Here is a 12,190-nt window from a genome sequence, read left to right as displayed (position 1 = left end):
GGAAAAAGTACTGTCAAAATAATTCTTGCTATTTTCTTGCTTGCTGGTTGTATTGTATTGATAAAGTGGGAAAATATCATGTAGGTAAAAAAGTAAATTGAATATGGACCAGTATGTGTTGATGTTACATTATAACATAATTCAGCAGTCTTCTGTCCATACGCAGCTGTTATGGGACTGTCAGCGCTGCGTAATATGTTGGCACTATATTGTATAAATACAATAAATAAATAAAAATAAAATAAATACTTGCCACTTACCTCCCTCACACACCTGCAAAAGAAAAATTAGACTTAAACCTTTTAATTCAAAATACCACAATATTGGTGATATTAAAGCAGTAGGATCAGCCATACTATTCCAGGGAAAAAAAACACATATATAAGTAGATAAATACTTAATCTACTTACATAACATGTGTATTATACTGTCCACGTTTTGATTTCAGTGAATGTTATATAGTAAATGACGAGAATTCTGTTCCTGGTGGGGGCCATGTCTTTTGCCCACAGTAAAGGCTAAGGCCCGGTTCACATTAGCGGTGGCCCTCCGGAATCGCCGTGCCGGAGCCGCACCGCCTGCAGAACGGACGGAACGGACGCACGGCATAGCAATTAAAGCCTATGCGTCCGTTCACATGGGTCCGTTCTGCAGAACCGGAGCCGGACCGGATCCGGGCCGGATCCGGACTCCGGCCTCCGTTCCAACATGCGCTATTTTTTCATCCGGCCCCTCCGGCAGCCGTATCCGGGGCGGAGCCGGACTGCACCATCCGGCCAATACAAACAAATGGGAACCGGAGGCCGCACAACACACTGGCTGAGAAATCCGGATGTTCTACCCCACTTCCTATGCGGATTTTTGCGGCGATATTGGTTGGGGACACATGGGCAAGCATTTTGGAGTGGAGCAGCACAGCTGGATCCGGATCCGGAGATGTTGGCAGCATGTCGCAGGTGGAGGTGAGTGCTAAACAGCAGAGGGCCTGATTCCACAGGTCCCCCTTCTGCTGACCTCCCAGACCCCAACTTTTTTTTGGTGTTTTACGTTACTTCTGCCAAACGGATCCGGATCGCATCCTGATGGACACCTGATGCAACCTGACCGGATCCGGATCGGATCCGGATCAGAACCGTACGGTTCCGATCCGGATCCGGTCCGGATCCGGTCAGGTCATCCGGTCCGTTTGGCAGACAACCGCAAGTGTGAACCGGGCCTAACTCGTGATGTCATTTCTGCCCTTTATTTTTTTTCTTGTCTCCTCCAATCACTGAGTCACCTCAGCCTTGCTTGTAAACACAAGTGAGTAGGGGATCAAGTTTCAGATAAGCAGCAGACAGGGAAATAAAGGGAAGAGGAGGAATATATTATAGATAAAAAGAACCCCCAGCATGCAATTCTTTGACACCGACTACTAAAGAGCCAGTGCTCCTAAGGTATATGATAACTCCAAATCATAACAGCAGAAAACGTTTTGAGGCAGTCTTTCAGTTTCTACACTTTTCAGAAAACTGAAAGACAAATGTGACCTCTACCTTACAACAGCTAATGTAATTTATAGAGAAAACTGACAAATTGCGCAAGATGTCAGTTTTTTTTCTGCGTGCAAAATCTACATTCAAGTGTGACCTAGCTTATTGATTAACATGAGTTCTCAGTTGAAAACAGTTTTTCTGTGCAGAAAACGCGCACGAAAGCCGACAAGTGTGACCCCTGCCTGAAGTTTTGAATGCAGGATTAGCATCTTTACCACTTAATACACTCAGACCTGTTGCTGTTGAAATTTGATTTTTATGGTGACGATACCGCAACCTGAACTGAAAATAATAATGAATTACATAGTTTGGTTGAAAAAGACATCCATTCATCAACTTCAACCAATATGTGTGCAGTAATGATGGTAAATTGAAATTTCTTGGAGTCTCATTTTCTTATTTTTATATATATGTATATCTCTAGGAATGAATCCATACAAAACCAATGCCAGAGAGATATAAAATCTATTTCACGCAGCTGCAAAACAAAAGACTATTTAACTTTTCAGCAATAAACTGTTATCAGCCAAACAGAAGTATTTGGCTTCTGTTTGCTTTTCAGTTTATATTACTGTCTATGCCACAAGTTGATATGTCTATGTATGTTATAGTGCAAAGGGTTAATATTAGTATGCGCATACTTAACTAGTTGTATTATTGGGACGGTTGAATTACACCATTAACTCTTGCCCTTCATATCAGCACACCCCACCAAGCTAGGGGGTGTCCAAAGAGCTGCTGTTCCCACCAATAGTGGGCATTTCACCTTGAGAGGGTGGGCTTGATCTTGCTACTGCCCTTCCGCACTGCTGACAGGCATGGTGTGCTGATAACTAGAGCTGAAGGGGACCTGTATGCTCGCTGGATCTCTCTGTTCATTGCTAGCAGCTATGGCTGGAAAGTAGGGGCTAGTATAAATTCATTGGAGAACCCCAACCCTGTTTTTGTTTTGTTTTCTTGAACATGTTAAAGTGGTATTATATTCCCAAACTACAATTTCTGTAACAACTCTTAGTTACATAAAAGAACATTTGCAAGCAATCACATGCATTCTCTGTATGTAAAAATGTATACTTCCACTGCAGAAAGCAGTTCAAGATAGCTTATCTCTATTTCATCGGCAAATCTCTTGCCTCTATTTTGATTCTGCTTCTGCCCTCTGGTGAACAGACACATTGCCCTGGCAACAGCTGAGTCACTTCAGCAGGAGGGCAGAGTGAAGGCACATGCCTTCAGAGAGCTTCAGCCAGCAATGATTACATTTACCATTAAGCAGAGGTAAGTTATCTTGAACTGCTCTCTGCAGTGAAAGTATATGTTTTTATACACCAAGAGGTGTGGACTTGCTTTCAAATGTTCTTTTATGTAACTAAGAGTAGTTACTGAAATTTTAGTTTTGGGAGTACAATCTGACTCTAAGCATCTTGAAAAACTTCCATTCTGAGGAAACCAAGGTGGAAAGCTTATATGGCCACATCAGATAGCACCGATGCTGAGTGTTACTGCATTTGCAAAGAGACGAGCGTTGCATTAACAATAATGATTCAGGCAACCCAGCGCAGTAAACTGGGGTAATTTATGTGCAATTACCACAGCCTTACAACAAATGTTGTTTGGCTTTGTAGTATAATGACATTTAGTAGCAACTAGGGTTTCTGTAAAAATTGTTCCCAATAAAGCTTGGAATTTGGTGATTGTAGGCCAACAGGACTCTAATGATTTTTCCTGTGGTTTTACTTTGTGCCACTTTGGCTGAATTCCTTCTGGAGGAAATAGATTCCAGAGTTTTCACTGCATTTTTTGGAGTTATATCAGATAGGTTTCTGTCTGCTAAAAACATTGGGCTGTAATTCCAGGCTGCAGGAACAGTTCTGGTTTGACTTCTGTGCTTCCACCTTGATGCTGACAGCTTTTTAATATTCAGTCTGAAAATAGTCCATATTCTGCCAAAAGAAAATAGAGGGGGACATGGAAAATGAATTACTGGACCAGTATCCAGTTATGTAACAAATTACTTAAACATAACAGAGAAAAGTAATGGGAAAATGTATACGCCGTAGTTATAAGCAAGACGTTCTATCAGGATGCAAATTTGCTTTAGTGAAGAAAGAGAAGTTGGGACAGTCAAATCACTGAACCATTAACACAGTTTCTGGTTAACTGGTCCAGCTAGTAGAAACTGGGATTTGCTAATCCCAAATTTTGTCCTATGAACACGGATAATTATCATAATAGCAGTAATTTTTTTTTTTCATAAAGGGTTGCTTTGCCTCCTTCACACTCTGCATAGGGTGTGCAGAGAAAGATTAAGAGAACAATGAGCCCAAGTCAGTAAAGTAGTTTTTAGTATGGTCTTTATAAGCTGAGGTGGAAGCAGGGTCAAAGAAGAGTACCATCTCAGCCCCTTGACACCTCCTAGGCCCCAGGCACCTGCCTACGCAGCCTTTGGATGATCCTGCTCTGCGGTGTGCATTGGATGAAAAAAAATGGTAGCTTTTACCCGAGTCATATAAAAATATAATGAGTATTGCTGAAAGATAGCTGATTTAAAATGTGTGCCATTACAGTCTGCATCTTTAGGACCTGAGCCCACTAATGCAGTTGTGTGCAGTTGTGTCCGCTTTTCAGAAACACATCAATGATACAGATGCTGAAAAGCGGACACAACTGCGTACAACTGCGTACAACTGTGCTCAACTGCGTTTGTGGGTTCAGGCCCTTAATGAGTTCTAGGCACTCTGTATTTATTAAAAGAAGGTCTCTGTGTGACATACAATGGCCGTTGTGTAGGTCCTAATGTATTCATCTTTAAGCAATCTTCTATTTCCTGATATGACACAGGTGAGAAGAGCAAACTTTTACCACCTTATGGCAAACCATTTTTTTGTTTTAAAGGGACTCCGAGCAGTGCAGAAACTATGGAAAGATGCATATCATTTTAAAGCGCTCTTTCTCCTCTTTCCAATGATATATAAACCACCACCCTACGTCTTTTAGTTTTCGCTATTTTCGCGATTGAAATTGCCGCGGCCGCGATTTCGATCGCGAAAATAGAGAAAACTAAAAGGCGTAGGGCAACGATTTAGGTGTCGTCAGAAAGAGGGGAAAGAGAGCTTTAAAATGATATCCATCAAGCCATAGTTATATTGTATTACACAGGACGACACTTTCCCCAGTGTCAGCAGCTCCATTTTGCTGAATGCAGCTGCTGACTTTGACAAAAAGTCGCCCTGTGTAATACAATATAACTATGGCTTGATGGATATCATTTTAAAGCTCTCTTTCTCCTCTTTCTGACGACACCTAAATCGTTGCCCTACGCCTTTTAGTTTTCTCTATTTTTGCGATCGAAATCGCGGCCGCGGCAATTTCAATCGCGAAAATAGCGAAAACTAAAAGGCGTAGGGCAGCGGTTTATATATCATTGGAAAGAGGAGAAAGAGCGCTTTAAAATGATGTGCATCTTTCCATAGTTTCTGCACTGCTCGGAGTCCCTTTAAATCTAGTTCAGGTTTATCGAATTATTCTCTATTGTTTTCCACTTTTGGTAAATCAGCCTAATTGCATCTCTCCTCCTTTTCATATGGATCAGATCTGCAGCTGAAGATAGATGGATGGGGATAGTGGATTTGTGCTCCCACGGGGGTATTTGTCCTCATTTCCTGTTCTTGTGACACCTGATCTGTGCTCTGGGGTGGACTTCATGTTCCTACATGCTGTAGTGTGTTTTCTTTGTTTTGCCCTGTAAAGTCCATTTGGGCCCTGTGACTGTGGTTAAAGTACAGTTTTCACTAGGATAGAACATTTGGAAAGTACAGATGGTAGACTTTGTTGGTAAGGATTTCAGGTGACAGTCTAAATTACAGAAAAGACACACACTAGAATGCAGTCATTGGAAACAAATGATAAACGATGGGTGGTGGGTTGGTTTCAGACGATAATTGCTGTTAGTAATTGAAAACAAACAATTGATCCATTTTGTATTTTTGGCTCCTCATTTTCGCGCATCTTGTAACGATCCAATCTGCAGAGCTATACTATCGCTGAAATCAAATGTGCACTGACGTTGTACGCTCATTATTTACCGTCGGGGATTGCTTGTTTTCCGACAACCGTGATCTAGCGTTTGTATGGGGAGCTTTAGGTCTGTACAGGCATATCCTGCCATCTGCCAGTCGCTTCTTGTTTAACCAGTTGCCATTGTGGTTCCTGGCATTCGCTGTCAGCAGACATCTTCTGCTCAATCCACCCCCACACCCTCCACATGGCAGAGAGGCAGGATAATATGTTATTGCCTGGAATGCTTTAAAATTATCAGTAAAAATTATAATGAAAGATCATGTGGTGGCGCAGTGGTTAGCAGTATCGCCTTGCAGTGCTTGGTCCCCGGCTTGAATCCCAGCCAGGGCAGCACAACAGCCACACTAAGCCACCACCTACATTAAGCTGCTGCCTACAACTGTGCCGTCCACATGAAGCTGCTGCTCACATGGGTCCCAAGCATACTTACAATTAATCAGTTAGTATATAGGATAGATTTCCTGCTGGAATCAATTCCTTTCATTTTGGAACATGATTCAAAAACAAAGCACAATAGCTTGGATTTCGGACTGAGGTCAAATGGGAGCCATTTTGAAATTTGTAGACAAAGAGTAGTAGTAAGGATAGATAAGAATAGCTGCACTATTCATAATACTGTAGATTGTAGAGCAAATATTCTAGCGTCATACCAGATAAGAGAATGTTGCAGTAGTTGAGGTGAGAGATAATGAGAGCATGTACCAAGGGCCTGGTGGTCTCTGAAGATATGAAAAGAATGTTTTGGAAAAACAAGTGAAAGTGGCGGGACCTAGAGCTGTTCTGGAAGTGGGGAGTGAGGTTAGTCAAACATGACAGAAAGGCAGTATGACTATGTTGCAAGAAAATTTTGTTCATATGAAGAGAGATTTCAGGGAGAGGTTTTGAATGTTGGTGCTATGTGAGGAGCACGATCAGTTTAGTTTTCTCAAAGTTACATTTTAGATACCTGTCTGTTATCCATAAAAAGCAAAGGAGGATTTGAAGATGTGATTTTGCCAAGTGAAGGTCCAAGCATCAAGCCTTGAGGAACACAGACAGAGAAGGGAGTAAGAAAGGAATATTTACAAGTCAAAGAGTTGTGAAATGCGTAATCAGATAAGCAACAAGTGAACCAAGAGTGGGTATTGTCTCTAATACATAACATCTCAAAAATAATACATAATAGCTGCCAATCATATTTCAGTTTGCTTTATTGACTTAATGGGATAAATGTCGTTTTTTTTTTATAGGGGGTTACACCACCTTCTCATTTACACTTGTGTTTTTCATTGTCTTATAATAAGTCTGGTAAGTTAGTTGTTCAGATCAGAACCCCTGTAGACTCGGCTGCATGTATTCTATGATCACTTTGTACCTTACATGCCTTAATGCATTTGCTTTGTTCACTAACAGCTAAGAATGCCGACAAAGCCAAATGGGTAGTAACGTGGCCACTGTCTTTCCTCATGTACTTCACGGTACCGAATTGTGCTAAGCCACGCTGGGAAAAGTGGTTTATGGTCACCTTTATCTCTTCCTCCATCTGGATTGCAGCTTTTTCCTACGTAATGGTGTGGATGGTAAGTGTGGTTTTTGATGGCAACTGAGTTACTTAGCAATGTTGATCTGTTTCTTCAACTAGAAAATAATTGGGTTATCAGTTTTGCATAGGTATTTTTTTCTGTGATTAAGTTTTTTTTTTTTTTTTTAAATAAATTGAATAATACATAACCTTGTTAGTAATTGTATCTAGTTATCTATCTGTACTGATACTTAAAAGGACGGATGTATACTTTTTGTACCCCTAGGCCAAGTATGTTGTGGCTCCCCTTTCTTGTGCAGCAGTGCTCCTCCCATTCCATGTGTAGCCACCTCTTCCATGTGTATCATCCACATACAGCAGGTTGTTTCATTCATGGGCAGCTTCCTTGCTCTCGGTTTTCAGCCTACTCTTTCGTACATAGCAACACCTCTTTCATGTCCAGGTGCCCTCTTGGGCTGCAGCCACTCAAGGCCTTCGCCTTTGTGGCCTTTCCAGAAGACTGGCCCTGGACACTTTTATATTTGTTCCAAAGATCCTGGTTGTAAATTAGATCATCACAGAGGTATTGCACTGCACACCCAAAATCACCATTTCACTCTTGGGCACAGATGTCGAACTCCAGTCCTCGAGGGCCAAATCCATGCCAGTAAAATGGAGAAATGTGTTCTACTTGATGAACCACACCTTTCCTAATTAAGTCTCATCAGTTACCAGTAGTTTGAGCTGTGCCAAAAATGTGTGAGGACCGTGGCCCTTGAGGACTGGAGTTTGACACCTGTGCTCTTGGTTGATCACAGCTCTCTGTGAGGTTTATTCATTATAGAGGAGCTATCAGCCATACTATCTCAGAAAAAAACACATTTATAAGTAGATAAATACTTGCTCTACTTACATAACATATGTATTGCACTGTCCACATTTATAAGTAGATAAAGACTTGCTCTACTTACATAACATATGTATTGCACTGTCCACATTTTGATTTTAGTGATTTTACTACAGTAAAAAAAAAAGAGAAAATCCTTGTTAGCATTTCCCATTTTAAGTGTGGCTATTTTGAAGCCAATCCTGATGTAATTTCCTCTCTGAGGGCTGGAACCCACAGGAGCGCTTTTGGCAGCGTTTTGGCAGCACTGCGATACGCTAGCAGTTTGCCAAAACGCTGGGCTAATGTTAATGGATGGGGCAACTTCCACAGGAGCGTTTGCGTTTCTCAGAAACGCAAACGCAGGACGTGCAGCATTTTGGGAGCGTTAGCGCTTTAATGTAAAGTATTGAACCGCTAGCGGAAACGCTCAGCAAAACCTAAACTGAGCGGTTTTGCTAGCGTTTTGCGGTTCAGCACACTGTAACAAAATGAAAAATAATTCACAGGACCAATCAGGATCAAAACGCAAAACGCTATGCACCTGCTGGGTAAAAAAATACAATGTTGCAAAACATGACCAAAAACGCACATGAATCCGCTTGCAAACCGCTCAGACAAAACGCTAGCGGTTGCGTTTTGCGTTTGCTGATTTCAGTGGGTTCCAGGCCTTACTCTCCTCTGCCTGATTGTGTATGCATTGCCCGCTCTCCACTATAGAAAGTGCATTGTCTCAGCATGAGAAATATTGGCCAATCAGAGAGGAACAGAGGTGTGAGAGGGGAAAACAGGAGGGAAAGAGGCTTCAGCCAATCAGGCTGCATTCGTTAAGTCTGAAAGGAAAGTAGAGAAGCAAAAAAGGATAACCCAGCATGCCCTGCAACTTCCTTTTGCGTGCCAAATTTTGTGTGTACCAAATAAGAGTCAGGTAAACTGGGGAATGATCATTTATCAACAAGAAAAGTAATAGTGATTTTAACTTTTGGATTGCCTGATTAGCATCCTTATTACTTGTTTACCAGATAAAAATAAAGAATTGATTTTTGATTTCATGCCCAACAGTTACACTTTAAGCTGCACTGCTATAGCAGGAAGTAAAAATATAGCAGTAAAAATCTCTAGCGCACACGATGCTGCCATAGCGTGGGCTGCTAACTTACGCTATGTCCATTAGTTTAACAAGCATTCCATTAACTTAACGGGCACTCCAATGAACCCGCCCTGAGCTCCGGTGGGTCCAGTGGCTTCAAAGGACGAGATTCCTGCTCTATGATTGGCCCAATAGGCTGCCTGTCAAGCGTTAAGCTACTTGCCTTGACTACTGCAATGCCCTTCTGTCTGGTCTCCCTATAACCCGAATTGCCCCGCTGCAGTCCATCATGAATGCGGCAGCCAGAATTATCCACTACTCTCATCGCTCCACCATGGAGGCTTCCCTCTGTAAATCCCTCCACTGGCTTCCTATCCAGTCCAGAATCAGATTCAAGATACTGTGGCTGACCTACAAATCTGTCCACAAAACCTGCCCTGCCTACATTTCTGATCTTACTCAGAGGTACACACCTAGCCACTCACTCCACTCCTCCTATGAACTTTGCCTGACCGTCTCCACCCCCCCCCCCCTCCCCTGCATGACCCAGTCCCATGCACCTGTGAACCTGTGTAAAACAAAACATCCCCTGGGGGTACTCACCTCAGGAGAGGGAAGCCTCAGGGTCCCAATGAGGCTTCCCCCTCCCCTGTAGCTGCAGGCAGTCCAGCGCTGGCTCCCCCGAAGTGTCCCGGAATTCTCTCTGGACAAGCCTGACAAGCGCTGATTTATTTACCTCTCCTGGCTCCAGCGGGGGCGCTGTTGCGGATCTCCGCACGGAGATAGGTGAAAATAGCCGATCTCCGTCGGGTCCGCTCTACTGCGCAGGAGCAGGAGACTTGCGCCTGCACAGCAGAGCGGCCCGATGGAGATCGGCTATTTTCGCCTTTCGCTGTGCGGAGAACCAATACTGCGCCAGAGCCGGGGAGGTAAATATTTACATCGCCGCCATTCCGGGAGGATTTTCGCCGTCGCCACTGGACCAAGGAGGACTTGGGAATCCTCAATAGGATCCGGAGGCTTCCCCCATCCAAGGTGAGTACCCCCAGGGGAGGTTTTTAAAGTTACGGGTTTTCTTTAAGAGCTGCTCCAACACTATGGAACTCCCTACCTCTTCCTATTAGGGCTGCGCCCTCCTTCAACATCTTCAAGAAGGCTCTCAAAATGCACCTTTTCACTCTGGCCTACATCCTCCCTCAATGGTGCTTTAAACCCGCAGCTGAACTCTGGTCCCCTACCTTTTGTGTCCCTACCTCTCCCTCTAGATTGTAAGCCTTCGGCAGGGTCCTCCTCCTTGTGTCTCCTACCTGTTCATGCACCTCCATTACTGTACACCCATCCTATGGATCTGAGTGAACTCAACTTGCCTAATCCCCATGCTCCAATTCAGTGACTGACTAAGCATTACCTTGTACTCATACTGTGCTGCGTGAGCTGGTTTGCATGTATTCCTGTATTGTCTTATTGCTGTATGTCGCCCCTAAATATTGTCTGTAACCTTAAAGGGACACCGAGCAGTGCAGAAACTATGGAAAGATGCATATCATTTTATAGCTCTCTTTCTCCTCTTTCCAATGATATATAAACCGCCACCCTACGCCTTTTAGTTTTCGCTATTTTCACGATTGAAATTGCAGCGGCCGCGATTTCCATCACAAAAATAGAGAAAACTAAAAGGCGTAGGGCCGCGGTTTAGGTGTCGCCAGAAAGAGGAGAAAGAGAGCTTTAAAATGATATCCATCTTTCCATAGTTACACTGTATTACACAGGGCGACTTTTTCTGCTGAATGGAGCTGCTGATTTCTCTATTTTTGCGATCGAAATCGCGGCCGCTGCAATTTCAATCGCGAAAATAGCGAAAACTAAAAGGCGTAGGGCGGCGGTTTATATATCATTGGAAAGAGGAGAAAGAGAGCTTTAAAATGATATGCATCTTTCCATAGTTTTTGCACTGCTCGGTGTCCCTTTAACTAATGTTCAGCGCTGGGTAATATGTTGGCGCTTTATAAATACAATAAATAAATATAGATAATTACATTATTTTCACTGCGGCTCCCCTTTAAGATCACACCAGTTTTGCCAAAGACATTATACAATAAATAGCCATGCTCTAATCCAAACAGACTCAGATATTCTTCAGAGCTGTGTTCCTTTTTAGAAACCCATCTAATTTTTTCTAAAGGGTCGTGAATGAGGATCTTAAAAGTCCCAATAGTGACACAACTTGTGGATCTGTGTGGGTTAGAGCATGACAGGGGCGTTTCTAGGGTCCTTGGAGATCGGGGGCACCTGTGGGCACCAGGCGGGGAGGTATATGTGGCGCGCGCAAAAAAATGGGCGTGGCCATGTGGTGAGTGGACGTGGCCATGGGTGGGGCCAAATGTACATGAACTTAGCAGAGGTGTAAGCTACAGATAACGGGCCTGCCCATCGAAATATTGGATGGAGCCCCCTGTCCTTTATTTGGATAATTTACAATCAGTATAGGCATAGATCAAAGATGTATACGCACATACAATTTTGATTGGTCAATCACTGACCCCCAATTTTACCACCCCCGTGCAGTAAGTGGGCCAACAGACAATTAATTTTATGAACAGAGCTAAAATTGGCTAATCAAAATTGTATTTGTGTACCAGGCTTTACAGCTAATACTGTACATACTGAAAGTAGCAGGGATCAGCATACAATATAGCTGGTTTACAATCAGTAAAGGCACAGAGTAACACCTTACACTGTACACACTGGAGGTAAATCCGCACACAGTGCAGGCACTAGAGAACAGCGTATACTGTACATACTGTAGGCCAGGGGTTCCCAACCTTTTTGAGCCCGGGGCCCACTATCCCGACCAAAATTTTCTCCGGGGCCCCCCTGGGGGCGGGGTGAGTGGGCGTGGCTAGTGTCAGCGGCAGCAGCCCCCCCCCTTTTTTCCCAGTTACCACAGTATAGCAAGTACAGTTAGCCTAGTATAGCAAGTACAGTTAGCCTAGTATAGCAAGTATAGTTACCCCAGTATAGCAAGTACAGTTACCACAGTATAGCCAGTATAGTTACCACAGTATAGCAAGTACAGTTACCACAGTATAGCAAGTACA

General features: G+C 43.3%; 1 protein-coding gene across 1 annotated transcript in view; it reads left to right on the top strand.

Moving 5' to 3' along the window:
• The window catches only part of SLC24A3 (solute carrier family 24 member 3), a 513,374-nt gene that overhangs the window by 463,224 nt on the left and 37,960 nt on the right, over positions 1 to 12,190 (top strand). The window contains exon 13 of the mRNA XM_068232219.1: positions 7,008 to 7,174. Coding sequence (XP_068088320.1) covers positions 7,008 to 7,174 — 167 coding nt within the window. The remainder of the gene's footprint in view (positions 1 to 7,007; positions 7,175 to 12,190) is intronic.

Source organism: Hyperolius riggenbachi, chromosome 4 (assembly GCF_040937935.1).
Source record: "Hyperolius riggenbachi isolate aHypRig1 chromosome 4, aHypRig1.pri, whole genome shotgun sequence".
Taxonomy (NCBI): domain Eukaryota; kingdom Metazoa; phylum Chordata; class Amphibia; order Anura; family Hyperoliidae; genus Hyperolius; species Hyperolius riggenbachi.
This window is presented reverse-complemented; position numbering and strand designations above follow the sequence as displayed.